The sequence below is a fragment of the Strongylocentrotus purpuratus genome, unplaced genomic scaffold, assembly GCF_000002235.5.
Source record: "Strongylocentrotus purpuratus isolate Spur 01 unplaced genomic scaffold, Spur_5.0 spur5_scaffold_1, whole genome shotgun sequence".
Classification (NCBI taxonomy): Eukaryota; Metazoa; Echinodermata; class Echinoidea; order Camarodonta; family Strongylocentrotidae; genus Strongylocentrotus; species Strongylocentrotus purpuratus.
The window spans coordinates 18,095,282-18,118,261 of record NW_022145594.1 but is presented as its reverse complement, the minus strand read 5'-3'; the positions used below and the strand labels follow the sequence as shown (position 1 = coordinate 18,118,261).

General features: G+C 37.3%; 2 protein-coding genes across 2 annotated transcripts; one reads left to right on the top strand and one right to left on the bottom strand.

Moving 5' to 3' along the window:
- Positions 1 to 2,830: 2,830 nt before the first annotated feature.
- LOC105445620 lies at positions 2,831 to 7,042 on the top strand. The gene is made up of 3 exons (XM_011681380.2): positions 2,831 to 3,038; positions 4,867 to 5,022; positions 6,082 to 7,042. The coding sequence occupies exons 1-3, from the start codon at positions 2,963 to 2,965 to the stop codon at positions 6,726 to 6,728; spliced, it is 879 nt and encodes a 292-aa protein (XP_011679682.1). The 5' UTR covers positions 2,831 to 2,962; the 3' UTR covers positions 6,729 to 7,042.
- A 3,662-nt stretch (positions 7,043 to 10,704) lies between these two features.
- On the bottom strand, positions 10,705 to 18,139 carry LOC100890789. Its single transcript, XM_030978973.1, has 5 exons — positions 17,842 to 18,139; positions 15,613 to 15,875; positions 13,488 to 13,710; positions 12,407 to 12,473; positions 10,705 to 11,524 (listed from the first exon to the last, which is right to left on the bottom strand). The coding sequence occupies exons 1-4, from the start codon at positions 18,137 to 18,139 to the stop codon at positions 12,418 to 12,420; spliced, it is 840 nt and encodes a 279-aa protein (XP_030834833.1). The 3' UTR covers positions 10,705 to 11,524; positions 12,407 to 12,417.
- Between the last annotated feature and the right edge of the window lie 4,841 nt (positions 18,140 to 22,980).

Below are 22,980 nucleotides of genomic sequence, written 5' to 3'. Positions count from 1 at the left end.
GAGGCGACGATGTTGTAAATCACACCCTTGACCGAAGACTAAAGAGGGAAAGGGGATGGTCACGACAAATGTCGTTCTCTTTGGAAGCACATGAAATTCACTCAAAAATACCAGACTCTGTAAGCTGGAACCAGACAAAAACTGTGATTAAAAAATAAGTTCAAGATGTATGTAGAGAAAATTGGAAAAGAGTGATCGAACCTTTACTTGTACAGGGAGAATTCATGAAAGTTGTTCATATGAAAAATACTGATGTAACCTGGAAGTCGATTATTTATAACTTACCTCAGAGTGTAATGAAGTTCACTGTTAATGCAGCAATAGATAGTCCTCCTACTAACAAAAACCAGTACCGGTGGGGAAAAAGAATCTCTGATAAATGTAACCTTTGTAATTGTACTGGCACTCTGCATCCTGTTCTTAATAATTGTGAAAGAATGCTCGACCGATATACCTGGCGCCACAACAACATACTACGCATCATGCTCAAACACATTAAAAACACTTCAAACAATTCCACCAAAGTATATGCAGACGTAGAAGGAGAAAGCATCAATAGGGGCACCATACCACTAAAAATAATTTGTACCCGACACAAACCAGACATCTGCCACATTGACAACAAAAATAAGGACATTTGGCAATTTTCGCAAACTCATTGCGGAATTAGAACCTGCGGTTCGTGTGCAAAATCGAGAAGTTACTATAGTAACAGTTGAATGACCGCTGAGGCCCTGAAATCTAGAACTATTATTATTATCAGGTGAATGAAATAGTTTGTATCGAGGCACTTGATTCACTTGGGGCGTCATTGAGAACGCCCGTAGATTTGGCCAAAACCCGTTCTGGATTTCAGTACCTCAGCGATCACCCTGCTGTTACTATAGTAGCTTCTCGATTTTGCACACGAACCGCAGATTCTCTGTCCGCAATGAGCTTGCGAAATACCCCTTATGTTTGTCGAACTGGCAACAACTAATGTATGCAGTTTGGATTTTGTCTATTGAAATACTATTATCCTTATCAGGTGAATGAAATATTTGGTATCGAGGCACATCACAAAGACGTATGCATAAATTTGGTTACATTACGAAAATTGCCTAATGGCATTGCAAACGCAATACCTCCGTAGAGATACGTACGCATTCACCGAAAAGCGAAACCACGTATTGTATCGAGGGCGGTCTGTATGCGACGGCCGTAAACCTTACCTGAGTGCTCTGCGTCCGCGAAGGTGTGTATGTTGCTGAGCGAAAACTTGCTATTATCATCATCAAACTCACAGTCCCCTTCGAAACAAACATTGGCAAAGCACATCAACGAAACCAAGACAAATACGCAAGCCTCACACATGACATAACATCAACAGGGTGGAAGAGCAAACTAATCTGTATTAAAATCGGTTCACGTGGACTCATGACCCCACAAAATAAATACCGCCTAAAGGAAATCCTCAAAATCACTAACTCAACTAGGTACCCGGAATCCAGGGACGAAATGTTGAAAGCCGTTCTTTTTAGTTCTTATGTAATATTCCAAGGAAGACGTGAGCCAGCATGGCAATTTCATCAATACCTTTAATTTATCAATCTATAATTATACATTATTTTTTCATCATTTCCTGTTTATCAACGAACTTGTAGCCATTCTGTACCAAAATGACAATACTTACCGTAATACGAAATTTATCTCGATTCAATTATACACTATTCATTTATGTATCACGTATGGGGGTCTTTCCTTTCTCATCATAATGTTACAATCTTCTTCTTTTGCCCTGTTCTGTACTATACCACTTCTGTTTTCCTCTCCTTTTCTCCTTTTTACCTCTTCCTTTTCCTTTTCTCTCTATCCCGGTGCTCCTTGTTATCACATATATTATTACACTGTAACTTGTATTGTTATTGTTAATGTACTTTGCTATTGTATATATTGTTCATTATAACCTGCCGCCTAACCTACTGGTTGCGGGCCTGGTTTTTGTGTGAACATGTTCTCTAATAAAGACTTGTTATACCTACTACCAGATAGTGGACAGACAATTACTTTTTTTGTATTTTTACACTTAAGAAACATCATAATAATACTTTACGTCCACATGATATTTCACGATTAATCAATTTGTTGTGTGTATACAGTTTGGTGTTTATACAGCCAAGTTTCTAAAACATGAAAGCATCTAATTTCGAAATATTCAAAAAAGTTTAAACTTTATTAGGCTAAACCTACACAAAAACCGCATTTTACAAATCATCTGAACTGATACCAAGAGACTGGGCAGACAATTACGAAATGTGTTATTTTTACACTCAATAAACATCATCATAATAATTTACGTCCACGTGATATTTCATGATTTATTAGACAAATTCGATTATTAAATTGTGTAATTATGAGTTTCAGTTTTGTGTTTATATAGCCCAGTTTCTAATACATGAAAGCATCTATTTTGGAAATATTTAAAATAGTTAAGACTACATTGGGCTGGACTTTCATCAATACACTTACTTTTCTGTTTGTTATTATTACACTTAAAAAACATCGTAATAAACATTTCCGATAATTCACAATTATATGAATTAGATTATTAAAAAGAGTGTGGTATAAGTTTCGGTTTCGTGTTTATATGACTCAGTTCCTAATACATAAAAGTATAAATTCTTCTCTGGTTACCACTTTGTCTCTAACACACACACACACACACACACGTTCCACCCGCTATTTTTTAAAGTGTTACACACCCTCTCTCTATATATATATCTCTCTCTGTCTCTCTCACACACACCCACACACACACACACTCTTTCTTTGTAGGCTACGTGTCTCTCTCCCTTACATTCTTAATTCTTCCTTAATTGCTTTCCCCGATCTCTCTCTCTTTCCCAATCAGCTGAGACGTTCTAAGCCAGAAGCAGGACTTTAAGCCATTTTTGTCTTCATCGTGTACATCGTGTTGGTGAGAATGAAGCTGTTTGGAGTAGTTATTCTTCTCCTACTTGTGGTGTCTACCAACATGAGCGGGGCAAGTGCCGATACAGGTTAGGATAAAAACAAGCGCTTAAGCATTCGTGTGTATCTTAAATTATTTGTTTCACTACAAAACCAGGAGGGTGTTTCAAAAAGATCCTAAGTTTAACTTATTTCTAAGTTTGACGTAACAATTATGGAAAGCCGTTAGCATATTAGAAAATATGTTGTAAAAGTTATTTTAAAAGGCATAAAATGTTGATTCAAATAATTCATATTTCCTATTATCAAGGAGATTTCATGTTCTTCATGTGGAATTTATAGAAAGTCTAAAATACTTGATTTTTTGCTTTTGAATATAATTTTTGTTTAAGGCTACAAATGGCTCTCCGTAACTTTTAAGTCCAACTTAGAGTTAAAGGTGAAATTCAAAGAAAATCACAAATATGTCAACTAATGTATGACTAGAAACTAGTAAGCTAGCAGATGGCCATCGTACAAGTTTTAGGTCAACTACAAATCGGGTGATTTATAAAAATACAAATACAAACACCTGCATAGCAGCTGGGATATACAAGAGATTCGCCGGGAAAATAACGATGTTTTAATGACGTCACTATATGGACCAATACTGTCCAAGCAGACGACATCCCATAAAGAATGAACATAATTGCAAAGCTTTTATTTGTCAAATTATAATGAGTTTAGTGTATATAAATGTGATGGCATGTCAAACCATTCAAAAGGGGATATGACCCGATTCCGATAACTAAAATCTTTTGCTTTTAAATACACAGGATAGGGGTTAATTAACAATCAAAGAAACCAGACTTTCGAATTGAAAACCCCCCGGAATGAAATTAAGGATGGCATCTGTTCCCTCTTGAAACGCCGAACATACCGCGGTGTGTGCAGCTGAAGATTCAATGACGTCTTATTTTGTTTACAAGCGACAGATTCCTTTATTTTTGTATCGTTGCATTTGTCATCAAAATAAAAAACATGTGCGGGGTTTAGAGTGGGGCAATAGATTGTACACTTAGCCTGATGGTAGTGAAGTAAGAGTAAGAACTCAAGAGAAGATGAAAACACAGGCACTGAAAATGTGTGAAATGTCATGGGACATCGTCTGCTTGTGCAAATCGTGTCCATACTGTGATCTCACACATCTCAGCAGCATTCGGAGAGCTCTTCAGGTGCTATGCCGGGGCTGTATTTAAGCGTTTTATCATAAGTGTTAAATAATTATTTCTTCGAATGTTTCCAAGCATTGAATTTTGATAACCTTGTTGAATCAAAGTTTTAACTTTGCAATAATGAAATTAAGTTAGTTTTTAAAATCAATGAATATCTACTTTAAGTTCTACTTAGGATCTCTGTGAAACACCCTCCATATCTTTTTCGAATGTTTATACTTAAATAAGGTGAGAGTTAGCTAATTTAAGAATCAAAAGAGAGAAATTTTGTGCGTATCCTAAAATTAATTGACTGCCCTTACTGCTTTTTCGTGGAAATGATTGCAACGTTTGCACAAACTGTCTCTGCGGGGAATCGAACCCGGGTCTTACTTTAGCCGTGTACGCTATTAAATGCTTGTACCACTATCGCACGAATACGGGCTGACTGGTTGGCATATATTCGCCCACACCACATACAATCATCGACAGTCTCTCTAACCTCTTACAGCAGATAATTCATTCATTTCATTTCGGTGATATGGAGTATTGAAATGTGACAAGTCGCATACATAGCGTGATACGTGGTTGATTCTTGCCTTTGGTTGGGTGCCCGACATGTAGTGAGTGATGATCTGATTTGATCTGTATACAGTTTGTAGTTGATGTTGTTTTTGTTGATGGTATGTTTGTTTTTATTTTGTTTTACATATGTTTTATTTAGATGATGGTATGGCAAGTACACCTTTTACACCGTTGTCCTCGCCATATCCAGGCACGCATCCTAGACAATCGACAATCAGGTTTCCCTCAAAACCAACCAAAAGTACACGAACTTTGAACTACGTAAAGACGTCTCCAAGAACAGTCTTCGAAACAGGTACATATTTTGCAGCTATTATTTTAACCATTTTAAGAGATCATCTAAAACTCCTCCTTTTCGCTGCTCAAGCTGCATACGCATAGTGACAATCATTAACACACAACTTTGTATCGATTTTGTACCTGTTTATATTACATTGAAATTGGAATTGGAATGTTAAAGATGAAGTTGAGTTCTGGTCATGCGATTGCATTGTGAAAGAAACGGTGTGGAATCGACCAGAAATGGTTGATCATCTAGCATATAAGAATTTGTGTATATTGCAAGGGTCTGGAATCATCAAAATGATAAGAAATTTAGCCCGGTCTTGGTAAAGTTACAAACACTCTACACAGAAAGATGTATATGGGACTACACGAACACGTGGCGTAAAAATCCTACCCCCGAGTTTTACGATGTTACATGACATATTTAGAATATGAAGGCATTGGAAGAGCCATGCTTTTCAGAGAACATGTCTTATCTGATGTTCTTCCACACTTGCGAAATAAGAATGATTACGCTCACAAATTATTTTTCACCTCTTCCCAGAACTCAACTTTCTATTTAAAGGAAACCCCACCCAAGAAATAACTTCAGTTAATCTGAGAAATATTTTGTATTCTCGATTTATCTGCCACAAAACTGTTTGATAGATACATAATTATTCTTAACGTAATGTAAAGATTCTCAGTAATTACAGTACGACATGACATCTCCTTTTTCTTGATAACATAAGCGAAGTCATTATCAAGTAAACGTATTCCTATTTGTGAATGTTGATCTTTTTAAGTAGTGATGAAAATTTTACTTCAGTAAAATCTACTAAAATTAGATAATTGTAATATAATTGGCTACCTTGTTTTCAGCTATCTATTGAATTGAAAGTGCAGTTTGAATGTTGATACCTGGGCCCTGTTTCATAATAGAGTTGCAAGTGATTGCAAGTGCTTTACAATTTAAGTCAATTGCAACTTTGTACTAAAGAGGCTGGAGATGATTTGATATCAATTAACAATTATTTGTAATTAATCTAACATATTTTGTTAACATGGAGCCCCGATTACATTTTTACAGGCACATCGGGAACCACAGCAAGGACACCGACACCCAGTAGACCTTCAACACCAAAACCAAAGCCTAGCAGACGTGTAACGCCTACACAAAGCTTATGTGTGACATCTTCTAATACCCTTGCCACGACGTTGCCTCTGATATACCAAAGCTCATTGTCACCGCAAAGCGGTCGGTATGTTAACTCTGCAGCACTGGCACTTGGAATGATCCTGGTCATATCATATTTGGTTTTCATCTTAATTGGCTTCTTGGTGTACCGGCGTCTTCGAAAACCTGACTTGGTGGCACAGAAGGCTACGGACGTGGAGTCGAAAGGGTCAGGTTTCCCCCAAGCACCATCTTCCAACCCAACTTACGTAAATACCATCTCCTCAACCAAGAGCACCGCTGTACAACGAAGCAAAGAAAAGGTGTGTCCTCTACCAGAGCAAACAAACAAACCACAGGTTGACGTAGGCGGATATACGGCACTGCTGCCATCGAAGGTGGGTGATCAGCCAGAAGATGACGGGTATGAACTCGTCGAGACGATCCATCCTAGTCGTAAGCCTAATCTTAAGGTTCTTAAGCTTGGGCAGAAGGTAATTCCAGATGGAATCCAGAAATCAGTTGTCCGCCAACAGGGAACTATCTATTCCAACTGTTAGAGGACTACATCAGAGGAACTGCGTACAGGGCAATTAAACCAGGGACAACTACCCCTTCACTAAGATACAAGGGGAGGGGGTTCTTGCATTCATTTTCTTTATAAATGATATGCCTTGTGTGTTTTTTCCTGTTTTGTGCCGCTATGCTGGGACAAGGACGTTGAAGATCAACCCTTGCTTTTTCTTCAACATTGGACAATTATCCCTTGTTCGGACTCGTGCGATATACATGGTCATATTGTTTTGAAGGGCTTATTGGATTCTTTCAGCGTTTTCTAAAGGTCTAAACACTATGAATATGACGGACAAAGAAAGAGGACAAAATATACAGTTCCTCATGTAGACAAAGGAACATCCCTTTACTGCTATCATGTAAAACAGATGAATATGCATGTGACACCTGTTCTACATTTTTACATAATAGCAGTGAAGGGATGTTCCTTTATCTACCTGAGGAACTGTACATTTTGTCCTCTTTCTTTGTCCGTCATGTTCATAGTGAAATCAGCCTCGGTTTTTTTTTCACGGTCCCCTTTTGAGAAACAAACCGTTTCGCGTCACCCCCATCACAAATCCACCATAAAAGATTATCTTTCATCACCTTGCACTGGTCAACTGACATGTACACAAGAATGGACATGTTTATTTCTAAATTTTGCATATTTTACATTCAAATCACACGTGTAGATAAGATTTACGATTATGTATGTAGGCACATCATTGTCAAATACATGAAGACAATAACCATTATAGTCGCTCACCTCGATGCACGAGAATGAGTATATTTGGACATCTTGTTGAATATAATTATCTGATCCTAGTCGTGCTAAATGTTTATTTATTTATCCTTGAGAAAAAAAAGTTGTAAAAAGTATTACAAGTAATTCCCTGTGTTTATATTATAAAAGAGACATGCAGTAATCCGTTGATTTTTGTCATTCCTGGTTATTGTAATCTTTACTTTTGCTCTCAATTACCTATACACTACCATTGAGGAAAGTAATGTAAACAAAAAAATGAGAATGATCCTATTTGTGTGGAGTTTAATCTATAAAATATGAATTGAATTAAATTGTTTCCTGAAGTACCCGCAGTTTGCAGTTTCCGCAAGTACAATTATTTTGCCTGCTATTTACACTTTAGTGTCACTTTTCGTCTAGTTTCCTACATGCGATTAAAAATGTAAGTGGTGTAGAAGATGATACCCTTGTTCAGCGAAGGTTTCTGAAAGCGAACGCTCGTTAATTTTTGAAGGAAGTTCTAAATTTGTATTATCTTTCAAATGCTGGTGGAATTTAACTTGTTTATTGTTTTGGCCTGCAAATGGGACATAGTAGCTTTAAGCGCTTAATAAATGATGTGTATTATCATTAATATTTGATATATGTTTACTCACATTTAGTGTTCGATATTGTTTATCTCTTATGTGTTGACGATGTGTCGTTATTTATTCCTTACAAATATCTTTTGTCTCCCCGATATATTGATTTTCACAGTCAAACCAATTTAGACAATAAAGCACATTTCTAGATGTGCATAAGAATGTATCTTTTAATTTCAATATTTTTAAAATTTCCACTACTGTTATGAATTATTGTATAAGTGGAGGGCATATATTGGCACATTTTACACCACTTATCCAAACATTTCTTAGTTCCCCCTTGTCATATATGTATATATTTAAAATAAAGTATTAAGTTCTGCACAGAGTTCGAGTAAATACGCAAAAACACAATAAATAATGATCCTCCATGAAAAGACAAATATTTTAAAAGTTTTTGCCCTAAGGGCTTTGTCAGGTAATAATTTTATTTAAATTTGAAAAACTGTTATTCATTAAAATTTCTGCATCCTATCCAAATAAAATAAGCCAATGCGCAAAGAGAAATAGGACACGAATAATAAGAAGGCAGAAAGTAAGAAGAAGCGCGTAGGAAAAAGGTATGACGTAATAATACGTCATTAACTCTTATCATGCCAATGCGTGCAAGCATGCACGAGGCAGCGAGGCAATGGCTCGCTCGCATCTACAAAGCACTTTAACAGTAGCCTGCATGCATCGTTATGGCAGGATATGAGTTCATATAGATAGAGATAGTTAACAACTAAATTATTCATACTTTTTTGTATTAATCCTTATATCGAAACAATTTATATACTACATCAATAATACAAATTTGTGAAAATACGCAGAATAACATCCTCCAACATTACATTTTATTTTTCAATTTATTCTTCTGTATCCAGAAGTAAGAAGAAAATGGGAAAAGGAGAGGAGAAGTACCAAAAGAGTGATAGTGTGGGAGAGGTAGAGAGGAATGACGAGAAATAAATCAAGAACTTGAATCAAGAAGTCTGAATGGAGAAAGGAGGGGTAGAGGAAGAGAGTGGAAGAATGAAAGAGAGAGCAAGAGGAGGTAGAAGACCACTCATGCTTATATCATTCAGTCCTGCACACGTATTTAAATTCCATTCCCCTATAATGACTTAAAGGACTAATAATCTTTCTTGCTGAATTGCCTTACTTTATTCCAAAGAATACTGCAGTGTAGCACATTTGCTAATGAATTTCACCTTTATTTACTTGTTATTTTCTTTGTTTATCTTTATGTTCCTTTTGCACCCCCATTCAGGTGATGACACTAAGATAATCAATCACTCAATCACTGCCATAAATCGAATGACTGCATTATACCAATTTTTGATTATGTATTTAAGTGAAATTTAGCTACATATAGTTTTTCATTATTTTTTTTATTTTAACATTTATCTACATTAATCATTACATTGCATGTAAATTTTACATATTTTCTTCAGATAATTATCATAAATATTCCCAATATTGAAATACTTTTTGTAATTGAAATTATAAGAGATAAAAAAAAACTATAAGGAAATAATACGAGTAGAAAACATGGATCAAATAGAAAATGGTTCATCCGTAAAAATCAAAAAGGCTTGCCGATTGAAAACAAAAACGGTTTTGAATTGTGTATCTTGGTTAACTCAACTGGAACAATATTTACACAAAGGAAACATATTACTGAAAGAAAGTAATTGCTAATGTGATTGCATGAGGCGAAAATGGTGATTTAAGCTTGAATCCTAGCCGATTATTCAACACATGCTCCTCGACAATGGGGCATTTACGTAATTTAGTCATGTTTAACGTACAACTCTTTGTTTAGTGCCACTTTATAAATTATTCCTTTCATCTGTTACAAATAATTTGTTTCAATAGTCATAATGCGAATTGCGTACACTCCGTGTTGTTAGGTATGACATTCCTTTGGCCCGAATTCACAAAAGAGGTTTGTCGACAAACCTAGGTTTATGTTTAGGTTTTAACGCACATAAACCTAGGTTTGTCGACAAACCTCCTCCGTGAATTTGGGCCATAATGTCTCTCCTACCTATTACTGATTGATTTATGCACCTAGCATTCTGGCTATTGATGAACAATTATTTTTAACAGGTGAATGAAATAATTTGTAATGTGGCACTTAACAACAAAAAAATGCATTAAATTTGATTATTTACCTCTGTTTAGAAATCTAGCCATCTGATTGGTCGAAATTGGAGTCGTGATTTTAGCCATTCCCGTAAAGAAACGAACAATGCCAATAACGGTTCATTGTTCATGAGCGAGATTCCCAAAAGATTCCGGGTACCGGGAAAATAGTTAGATTTTGATGAGATCCCAATAGACCAGTTCACGGTTAGCACCTTACTGCAATGACCCCGAATTTCCACAGATCTTCAGAACATGAAGAGGTCCCACTTTTTAAAATTTGAAATAATCACTCCTACAGCGATGGCGGTGCTTTATAAATAGCCTTTGTTCCCCCTTTTCAAAGAATGCTTCCACCTGTGTACCATGGAGTGCACTGAATGTGCATGAATTAATCATGTTACATAACTTTCATGAGCACGTATCCAGTATTTCGTCTCCGTGTATTTCAACATTTGTTCTGCAATGACCTTTATCTGCTCATGCTCAGACTGCAACCGTGAACTGGCTGATTGGTTTACGTGTGAAATTTGACTTTGTGCGAGCGCGGATACCATACACAGATTTTTGTTTGCGATCCCCAAATGATTGTAACATTCAGTCATATTTCCAGCTAAGATTAATAGTCAGTGTCTCAGATTTTCTGTATTTTTTTTAAAACCAATCTTTACTCAAGAAAATGATCAAGTAAAAATTCTTATTAGATTTTTGTGTCAATTCGGTATATAAAAGATATAAAGACTGCTTTAATATTCACGGCATATTTGTTTTTATAGGCTCTGGGGGACGTTACATTCTGCTATCACACCTCGGAACGCCTCGGGGTGATATCAGGATGTAACGTCCCCTTGAGCCTATAGAAAAAACTATCCCTCTCATAGCAGTCATTTTATCTATACTACATTACACAAATCGTCAAACGCTACGGTCATCAGGAAACGTTATAATTCGGTTATAGTGTATAGAGGTGACACGTAGATTTGTCGCAGGAGCAAGTGCCATACACCCTCCTTGTCATGACTAATTTTTGTATTCAGATACAAGTCCTCCAAGTTCTGCTTCTTTTAAAGCGTCATCGAGATTTTCCATTGAACCACCGCCGTCTTTCCATTCATGCAATAGTTCTTCGAAAGCAGCCGTGGAGTCCATGAAATTTTTCATCTTTATTTTTTTTATGTAGTTGAATTTGAATCCTAAAATTCCGCACAGCTCGCTGTATTTTCCATCGGGTAGAAGTTTGGATAACTTGACGATCTCCTTTTTCGTTACTTCTCTTTTGCTTGATCTATAAAATATATTAATATACCTGAATTTATCACCTTGAATGAATAATGGCCGATTATTCTGTACAATATTTTTCTTCGTAGAGCAGATTTATTATCTTATATAAAGTCTGCACTTTGATTAATCACCAACATTTCCTCTTTTTTTTCAATCACAAAATCGTATACATAATTCATTAACACTTAAGTCATATTTCTTTCTTTTGAAAAAGCAAGAATTTTTCAATTTTAAGTTCTGATATCACCATAATTTTAATCATCGTTCTCGAATTAATAAAAAGTTCGATAATCAAGAGGGTTAAGGTAATAACAAGTTTTTGGGGAAATTTTGAAAATTGGGTGGATAGCGATTCTTAACAATGTTGATATATTTGGATGCCCCTGTGGATGTATCATAAGTACGAGAAAATTTAGCCCCTAAAACACTTCTGCTTTCGAGAAAAATTGAATATCAAAATTTACCGGTACTCCCGGTTAAAGTCAAGAATAAATGTGCTCACGTCTGTTTATGAATTTCACAAAAAGTACATATTGAAGAAGTATTCGCACCTATATTATAAAGAACATTTGTGTTGCAATTTTGCTATTAATAGGTTTAAATTGAATTTTCTCATTTCTCTATAATGACCTGTAAAATAACGTAAAACGGGATTTCCAAATCAGTGCAATGTTAAAATTATTTTGTTAATCACCCTGCCTTTTAACTTGTTGATTTGTATCTCAGTTATTCACTGACATTTCTATCAAGAAACTGTCGTAGGAAAAATGTGATATCTTGTTTAAGTTAACGGAAATCGTGGATTGAAATTGAGCCGTGAACACTACTCCTATACATTTTTAGAAACAGTCATGAAAGGTTGGTTGTGATTTGGAATTCTACATACCTCTCCTGATACTAGGAGCTTGCACCTTGCTCCATTGAAGCTGCCGGAGTCGGTCTCGGTTGTTGCTCTTTGAATTCGAAAAATAGCGGAAATCAGGATTTACTTAGGTTGCTAATACATTCTAAACGCATTTTTCCTTTTCACTTTAAGAGTTGATCAAGGAAAGTGTAATAATATTAGTTCATTCATTCATTCATTCATCCATGAGAAAAACGTATTTAATCCCCGTAATTATTAATATAGGCAGCACTGCTGTTTGAATTTCAGCTTTTCATGATAAGCCATTATGGCCCGAATTCACAAAGGAGGTTTGTCGACAAACCTAGATGTATGTGTGTCATATGACGCGTTTCGACGCGTTTCAAACCAAGGTTTGTACTTGTGAATTCGGGCCTATTAGTACGAGACCAGCCTGTAGGTCCGTGACCAATCTCTGGGAACAAAGGTTTGAAAGTGTTTTTGTGTTCCCTGATGAATACCGAACAATTTTGACTTAGGCTGCCCCCTTGAAAATCCTGGGCATTTTCGTGAGGGGTCAACAAAGGTCACACAGGGATAGAAATTCAAATAGTTCCAATCGTGTCAATATGCATATCAAATTACTCGTCTGGTCATGAGTATTAAAAAAATGTATAGTTTGCTATACCTCCGACCTTAAATAAGGGCGATATGGTCAAAAACGTTGAAAGGTCAACACACTTTTGACTGGTGGCCAAATTCACCAACACAGTTAACCTTATCTCACGAACAGGCTGGTCTCCTTCTATATGTGTTTCTTACCTAGCAACAATTAATGTATGCAAATTCGCATTTTGACTACTGAAATACAATTACAGATGCACTGAATAACTAAATATTCGTTACGTTGCGGGTATTAATATAATCTTCTTTTACCCCTTTGGGAATTAAACAATTAATCCGGCGGGTTAAAATGCAAAAGAGCGACGGGATCCTCGATATCTACAAATTAATGATTTTTAGGGGGAAATAACCCGGGATAATTGCATCATATGTTAATATTAATTAATCCATTGGAATTGGTTATCGGAATTTTTGAATGAACCATGATCTTTTCTCATACCATCAGTGACCATGCTCTCAGCATGGTAGGATATCTGACCCAATAGTTCTGAGAACTTGGCATCCTCCCAGAACTTTTCTCCTCTCACGTATTCTTTCTTGTTAAAGAACCGGATATAGAGTAGCTCTCCAATGAGCATGCTCATGGCGCCCTTGGGGGGCCACTGGGTGTTGTCGATGAGGACGGGAATGATTGGTTTCTTCAGCAGATTTGCAAGATTCACCTTAAGAAGAGGCAAGAAAATGAAGATAAGCGGAAAATTCAAAACACTGACAAATCTTGAACGACAATTGTTTTAGGGACAATAGTTTACTAACATATTCAAATGTTATGCATACTTTTTAAACAAAGGTTGTTCTTGACAACCTGAAGGCTCTCATAGGATTGCCCGACATAGAAACGCATAATGTATGCATACTGTATACAAAATACTCTTGTTCATTCATTAATAAGAGATTTATGAAATACTTCGTCACTCATCCCCGGGAAAGAAACATCCATACATTTGAATATCTTAGTAAACCGGTCTATTGCTTTGCGGTCATTATACGTTGTAACACTTCCCAACTTCAGCCCTGGACCCAACATTCTACCTAACCCTTAACCATGGCCATAAATCCTTACGTAATACCTATTGTTCAGGGGGGATGAATATATCATCCCCCCCCCCCCTGAACAATAGGTATGACGTAAGGATTGACGCCCATGCCCTTAACCCTTAACCCATCATGAAACCAAGTTACAGATATACCCTGTATTTTAGGTGAATAGAAATAGAAGCAAATGTCGCTATGTAAGATTTTCTTTTCGGCCGGAAGAAATTGGCCTGCGATGTATAAATAAATCAAAGCTATGTACCGCATGAATTATGTTGATCACTTGAATTACACACTCCACATAAGCTGAATATAGGTCTACACTATTACAAAATATCTTTTACTTGACACAGAGAATTCGCATGATCATGAATTTTCATTGAGACTTAAGCTATGGTCACAACCCCCAAAAGTAGCCTGCTCGGCGACTGGCACCGCTTGTTTTTTTAGGGCATCGCTCGGTCGCCCCTGAAGTTTTAGCGCGAAGTTAAAATTCGACGGCGCCTGCTCACTTTTCACTCGCCGCCTTAAATACGCTCGGTGTCCGGGCACAGACCTAATCGAGCGTACGCAGTTGAGCGATTTAGGTCAAAAATCAAAGCCGCTAGGTCAAAGGCTGCCGAGCGGTCCCCGCCCAGTTGCTGTCCGGTCGTCGTTGGGAGATCAGTCGGTGACTGGGCGGCGAGTTCAAAATCGGACGGCAGCCTTTGACCTCGCAGCTTCGATTTTTGACCTATATTGCTCGACGGCGGACGCTCATTTAGGTCGGTGCCCGGGCACCGAGCGTATTTTAGGCGGCGAGTGAAAAGTGAGCATGCGCCGTCGAATTTTAACTTCGCGCTAAAACTTCAGGGGCGACCGAGCGATGCCCTAAAAAACAAGCGGTGCCAGTCGCCGAGCAGGCTACTTTTGGGGGTTGTGACCATAGCTTAAGTCTCAATGAAAATTCATGATCATGTGAATTCTCTGTGTCAAACGTATTTTGGTGTTCCGCCCAACGCTGGCCGGCTGCTGGGCAAATTCTTTAAAATCAGCCGTTGCTTGCGGTATACCGCTCGGGAATCGGTGGGCCATCAGTCGGTCACTGCCGGGTCGCCGCCCGGAGAAGCTCCACGATTTCGCCCACTTTTGACCTAAAATCGACCGGCGATCGACGGGAAATCGACAACGCCCAGGCAACGCTGGGGCTCTACACTCTGTTGGACTTATCCACACAAAAAAAATCGTTGGGCGATGCCTAAATTCCAGCGGCGACTGAGCAGGCTACAAATCGGTCGGTCGCCGCTCTGAGTTGTGACCATAGCTTTACGCGTTTAATAAGGCTGGATAATATTTAGCCTACTTTGGGCCTAAACTAGTTCAAAACATGAAATATCTTTAATTAAACACGAAGTATTCGAATATGAGGCTTATACCTTTAATAAGATATCATATCCTTACATTTCAAGTGATCCATGGACGTTGTCATTTTCTGTTAGTCGCGCAGGCAATGATAACACACACAACTCCTTGACCAAGTTTTAGCTTACTTCTTTGTTACAGTTTTCCGAGTTTGAGTATTTCTCAGTCACCATGCAGAGCACCACCTTGGAAGACCTTATTCCATCGTCGATCTTGGCAAACAACTTATCTCCTCCACCCATCTGACCTATGTCCATCCAGCAAGGAAATCCTGCCATCTCGAGATGCTTCTTGATGGCTATCACTTCCAGCTGGTGGTCCCATTGGTAGCTCAGGAATACCTTCGGGGGCTTCCCAGATTCGTCTGAGGGTGTTTGTGGCATAATCAGTTCTGTTAAAGACACATAAGCATGGGTACCCATGGGGCTTAGTCCAGAATCTGGCCTATTTTATTTTGATCTCCACCACACCAACGCTACTTCCCCCTACTTACTTGATACAAGCCGATGATGGCGCGATCATTAAATTTCTCAGGCTGGGCTGGTGAGCATAATTATGAGTTTGTTGATAACGCCATCTGCGACGGCTTGAATCAAGTGTGTAGGGAATTATAAAGGCCCGGGCGCGTCTTATTTTTTCGTACCACGGCGAGGCCAGATTGAGCTCGCGAGGTAAACCTGCTCATGCGCACTCGCAAAGGAAACCAGCGCATGCGTACGTGGAGTCCGGTAGGGTAGTTAATAGGGTAATAGTAATTATACATATCAATTTTTCATTATCTCATCGTTAGCTCAATTGGTAAGGACAGCGTGTTACTAACAGCACTTTGAAGTTGACTTGAGGGTTCAAATCTCACTTATTCCGTTTTTTGCCTTAATAAAATAGTGAGGCAAAGCAATAAATAATCAAAGTCTAATTGTTTGTGACCTCTTTGCAAGCTTACGTAGCTTGTTATGTATAAAAACGAGTTCATACTGGAATCTGGGCTCGAAAAAATAAGACGCGGCCCGGGCAGATTCTGGACTAATGGGGGATTTGACACCATTCATGTATAAACCAAATAAACGTTATTTATCCATTACTAGGAATTACCTTTTCGACTGATATTTATAACTTCATGCACTTCTCCGTCCACCAATTTCCCCATAAGGAAAGCTCATTATTTTCATCATCTGAAAACTCTGAGTGACTTGGTATGGGGAGGGGAGGGGTTTGCACTTTGTTGTGTGGGGATGTTTTAATATCCATATATTTCCATCAATACCGATGTCCCCGAATTGTGACCTACGGCATCATTGAAATTGCCTACCATATGCATTCTGGAAAGTTATGATTAATACTTTTTTTTTTAAATACCAGAAACTTGAACCATGACAGTGTTCTCTTCATTAAAGAATTCAGTAATCATAAGCTCTTTCGCATGTGCAAACTCTTTATCCATAAGCCAGATTCTACTGTCGCCCATCTATCATCAACACAAAGATTTAGGACTTTGTAGTATTAAAGAAGGAAACCTACCTGGTCGGAGAATGAATAGAAATAAGAGTGATGCTTGAAGTATGTCTCTTCGGGGTAAATTATTACATTGTTGTAATTCCTGCTAATGATTTGGAAAGTATGGTGAACACCTTAAAGATGATGCACAATAATCCAGTTCGGAGTTATAGTATGTGCATGACCAAATTAAAGATGAAGTTGAGTTCTGGTCATGCGATTGCATTGTGAAAGAAACGGTGTGGAATCGACCTGAAAAGGTTGATCATTTAGCATATAAGAATTTGTGGGTATTGCAAGGTTCTGGAATCATCAAAATGATAAGAAATTTTGGCCAAGTCTTGGCCAAGTGACAAACACTGTACACAGAAAGATGTATATGGGACTACACGAACACATGGGGTAAAAACCCTATCAGGATTGTTACGATGTTACATGACATATTTAGAATATGAAGTCAATTGAAGAGCCATGCTTTACCGGGAACATGTCTTATCTGATGTTCTTCCAAACTTGCATAATAAGAATGATAACGCTCACAAATTATTTTTCACCTCTTCCCAGAACTCAACCTTCTCTTTAAGATTGACTGCACCAAATTGTGAAGTCAATCGAGTTCAGGCTCCCCCGACACTACCAAGGCCACCTAATTACCCGCCGAGTGATAACACTGCCAAAAACCCGCCATATAACCACCACAAAAAGTTACCATCTGACGTCATGCCGCCCCACTATCATTTCCATGATCTGCTTTGAAACCTTTGAGCAGTGCAAAATTATTTTTTTTTTATTAAAGTTTGAATTCTCTTTATTTTTCTGTATGAAACGCGTCATTAAACCACTGTACACAAATAATCTCTTACCGGTTATGGGAGTGCTTAGATATTTGCTTGCCAGGTCATGAAATCCAGCATGTACTAGTGCTGACCTCAATGCCGCCTTTTCCGTCAAAGATGTTTGTCTCCTTCGCCACTTCTTGAGCAAACCGTATGTCCCCATATAATTCCCTCCTTGTCTGGTGTTTTCATCATTTGCGCGACCAATATCTGCGTCTTCAAATCCCAAGGCTTTTCCGAGATCATCGATGTCTGAATTTGTAAATAGGGCCTTGGCTATCACCTTCAAGATGTCGTCAAAATCGTTGATGACCACGGAGCTCATTCTGTATTTAGTTATTCAAATAGTCAATATGAAAATTTACAATAAATGAGTATTCGTACAAGGTCCAAATGCAAGAACTTTCGTCAACAGGGTTTTCTCAATGACAACTTGTTTATGACATGATAATATATCAAGACAGCAACAGCAGCACCAGAAACAACAACAACAATGATTAGATTATATGACACATTTTGCAATATTGCACTAAATACAAATCCTAATATTAGATATAATTATTATTCCTTCTTTTGTAAACCTATAAATAAATGCGAAATCATTGATATTTTTAGCAGGATCAAAAATGGAACGAATAGTGGTTTTGACGATATTCATAAATTTTTCTTTTTTTATTAATTTATTAAAATATATTTAATCGGGATAACAAATATCAGATATACATTGTAGATACAAAATCTGTTTTACATCATGGTCCTAAACAGAATAAAAATGTAGTACCCGGAAATATAGCTAATGGATATCATAAAAGCTCAAAGGCAAAGGTAAAACAGAATAAAACTAACATATAACGATAATACGCATTAGAAGTGTAAAAAGCAATAACAAAAAACAAAAAACGACAATGTAATAATAGAAATTCACAGCGGAAAAACATCAAATCCCTTTAATAAAAGGCATTAAAATATCACCAAAGAGACTAGAAGGGGAAAAAAGATATAAGGAAAAAAAGAAAAAAAATAGAGACAGAAAGAGAGAAAGAAAGAAAGAGAGGGAGTACGGAGAGGGAAATGGGAAGAGAGAGAGAAGGAGAGAGAGAGAGAGGGAGAGACATGAGCCATGTCAAGAGCAGTATATGAATCAGCATTGTATCGCACAGGTTTAAAAAAGATTGCCCTTGTACACACGTTTAAAGACATCGATAGATTTAGCATTTTGAAAAGCAAAAAGTAAACTATTCCAGATTTGCAGTTGTTGTTAGAAATACTATACAAAACTTTGTGATTCTCCTTGCAAGATTATTAATGATTCAATTCAAACTGGGCGTTTTTCTGACAAAATGATAGATTATTCCAAGTCATAAAAGTGGTTCTCCAATTATATATTCAAATTAACGCCCTATATTTTTTCTTCCTTTGTTCTCTAAATTCATCGAGAGATATATGTATAATCGTATTGTAGCATTTATTGAGAAGCATAATATTTCATTTGTAATCAATATGGCGTTGGACCTTCACGCTCAAAATCTTCTGCTCAGTGATTGATATCCAGGATGTCAATATTTCTTAGGCCTTTGTTAAAAAGGAAATCACATGAGTTTATTTTTAGATGTATCCAAAGCTTTCGATTGCTTGAACCAGGGAATACGTTTAAGGACATTATCTATGTTTGGTATTAAAGGTATAAATTACTCTAGTTAAACAATTATTTACACAATCGACAACAGTATTTGTGTCTGTATCTGTATTTTACTCAGGACCTAGGTTGTGGAATTTCTTACTAACTTAATCAAAATACTGTCCATCTAGAATGGCCCCCCTCCCCTTGGCGCTCAAAGGGGGGGGGGGGGTACAAATTTTCAAATTTTCGAGAGCCAAAAAAAAATGTGCTCGCTACCCCCCCCCCCCCCCCCCTCCCCCCCCCCCCCCCCCCCCCCCCCATTTGTGCGATTTTATTTAAATTTATTTTTGTTGACAGCCAGGAATGTTTTCGATATACAGCGAAAAGGATAACCAGAGCATACTTGTTGTAACATATAGTTGTCGACATAACGTAGACACTGTGTGATATATCTGTATAACTATTCAGGAGTATGTAGTACTGAGGGCACCGAGGCTCACCATTTTCCCATAGCTAGCTGTATATCAGTTTGAACGAAACTACAGTATCAACTCTACGTTCTAAGATTACATTATACACATATACTCGCGTGTCCATCACACGGCATCATGTACAATTGTGCGAATATTAAGGCGTGGCGATCAGAATATTCGGTACCAAAAGAACTACCTGTGCTATATACCTCAGTATAGTTTGTGCGGTTGTAATTATATAATATAGGTATATACACGCTTACCTGACCTATCCCTTGTCCTTGAATTGAATAACGCAGTCGATGTGCTAATACATATAACGGCAGGCTTCTACAGTCAACCTTGCACATGCATATAGAAGTCTGTAGTTGAGACGGAGCGGGTTTTTTCTTCATATATCAGTCCCACATACACTAAGTACTGTTATGCGTCAGTATTATCTTAAGCGAGAAGCGAGTAGTAAACGATCTGGATCACAGGAAGAGGAGGCGATACTACTTTTTAAAGACGGTCCGACTGCCAAGTTTTGAATATGGCTATACAGTGCGTCCCAGAAAAAAAAAAGAAACCGAGAACTATCGATGTTTAATCATAACTTAATCACAATTATAATTAATAAATGACACATATTTGGAAAGCTTAGATCCTCTTCTTTCGTGTGATGCATTTCACATTTCACGCATGAGTGATTAAAAGCAATTTGAAGAGAGGAAACCAAAAAGTCATTTGGCGGGCGGTATCTGAATTTAAAAGGAAAATCGCATTTCTAGAAAGTTCAATTTCTGCCCTTTCATATGACACCTCAATCAGGAAAAATGAGCCAGAAATAACAAAATTCTGTTTGTTTAAAGTAATGCTTGCATTTCCATAATATGATCAAACGGGTTCGTTTTTACTGGCTGCCTGCCGTTGCATGGAACAGAGTTGACATAAGACTTAACTCCGTTTCGTTGACGATCAGCCATGCACAAAGAAGACGAAAGATCGACCTGATGCATGGCTGATCTTCAACGAAACGGAGTTAAGTCTTTTGTCAACTCTGTTTGTTGCAACGGCAGGCAGCAAACTCATTTGATCAAATTATGGAAATGCAAGCAATTTTTTAAACAAACAGAACTTTGTTATTCCTGGCTCATTTTTCCTGATTGAGGTGTCATTTGAAAGGGCAGAAATTTAACTTTCTAGAAATGTGATTTTCTCCTTGAAATTCAGATACCGCCCGCCAAACGACTTTTTGGTTTCCTCTCTTCAAATTGCTTTTAATCACTCATGCGTGAAATATGCATCCTATGATTTACATCAAATGAAAGAGGAGGATCTAAGCTTTCCAAATATGTGTCATTTATTAATTATAATTGTGATTAAGTTATGATAAAACATCGATAGCTCTCGGTTTCGTTTTTTCTGGGACGCACTGTACAAAAATGATCTTAAATGAGAGCAGATTTTGAATATAAAAGGAAATATGTATAAGTTCTCTAGTTATAAGAATACGATTTTAATTTTAAAACAGATCTGGGCCCTGTCTTACAAAGAGTTGCGATTATTAAAGAGGTAATGCCAAGTTTTGGGAAATCTTTCAAAAATTGGATGGATAGAAATTCTTTACAATGCTGGTGTATTTGGATGCCCCTGTGGGTGTATTATAAGCACTAGACATTTTTGCCCCTAAAACACTTCTGCTTTCGAGATATTGAATAATCAAAAATTTACCGGTGCTCCCAGTGAATTTCAAATATTTCAAATAGCACCTAAGGCCATTCCATGGCAGCTACGACAATGACACTCTCAGAATATGCAGTTCTCATATATAATTTCCAAACGGTAATAGCGAATTGGTCGTTTGTAATCAAGAAACATTATTTTAAGACTAAATTAATATCAGTCTTGAGAGGGCGCTATCCAACATAAAGAGTATATTATTTACAATTTCATCACTTTGAACTCGACTTCAACCGCGACAACGATCATCGTATATCATAAAATCGCATGTGCTTCCAATATGTTCATTTGAACTCAATTCATGACCCCATACCAAAACTGTGTATTACCTTTAATGCAAATCAATCGCAAGTCCTCCAATCAAGCGCAAGTCTGCAGTCTCCCATTCCATATGTACACTGTTGGTCATAAAGGTGGAATCATTTTTTTTAACCCCAATTAATGGAATTATTTTGGACAATGAGTTATTCCAAATAGATCTAGATAATAATATACATTCTGAGATGTTATTGAATAATAATTTGCGAGTGTTTGTTTTGAGTGACTGCTAAGTTCAAATTCAAGTTCAGTTTATTTCACATACAATAAAAACTTACAGCATTATAACATTCAAAATAATGTGTATTCAGATATGTTTATCAAATAGGGGACCTACGTCCATGACCTTAAGTTATAACTGTCGCAAATGAGGATTAATGCCTCACAAAAGGGCACTAATAAAGCACATCGACACGGTTTTGATCCTGGGGCCTTACAGTTATCAATAAATTATCACAAAATCATTGCATTTTCCCCCGGTCCCCAACAGGAAAAAATTTCTCTGTAAGGCCATGCATTGTGGTTCAAGGCATGGCTACACGAGGGAATTTTTCCTGTAGAGGACTTGGGGGAAATGCAACCAATTACTGATAATTTATTATCAATTTCTGGAACAAAAATCGTTTGATCATACAAACACTTCACTTTGCATTACTCTTTCTCAAACTAAGGTAATTAAACAAAATGCCAATGAAAAGGCAGCTACACCTTTAAATAAGTGGTGCTAGAAATGATAAGCATTTGATGCTATTTTCTGGTCCCATTTACCCTTTCTAATTTGATTGTTATGTTAAAGTACTTTTTGTTTGGATGATAATGATAATACTAATAATAATAATATATCTTGTTTACCCAGGGTAGCCTCATCAGTATTCACACTGTTCTCCCTGAGGGCACTGCGATCATATTATTACCCCAGTCATCGGATTCAGGCTTACGCGCACACAGTGTATGCACATTCTCCACTCCCTGGGGAGCATTCCAGCCAGGCGTCATTTAAACTTTAAAATTCAAAATTCATCCTTTATTTCC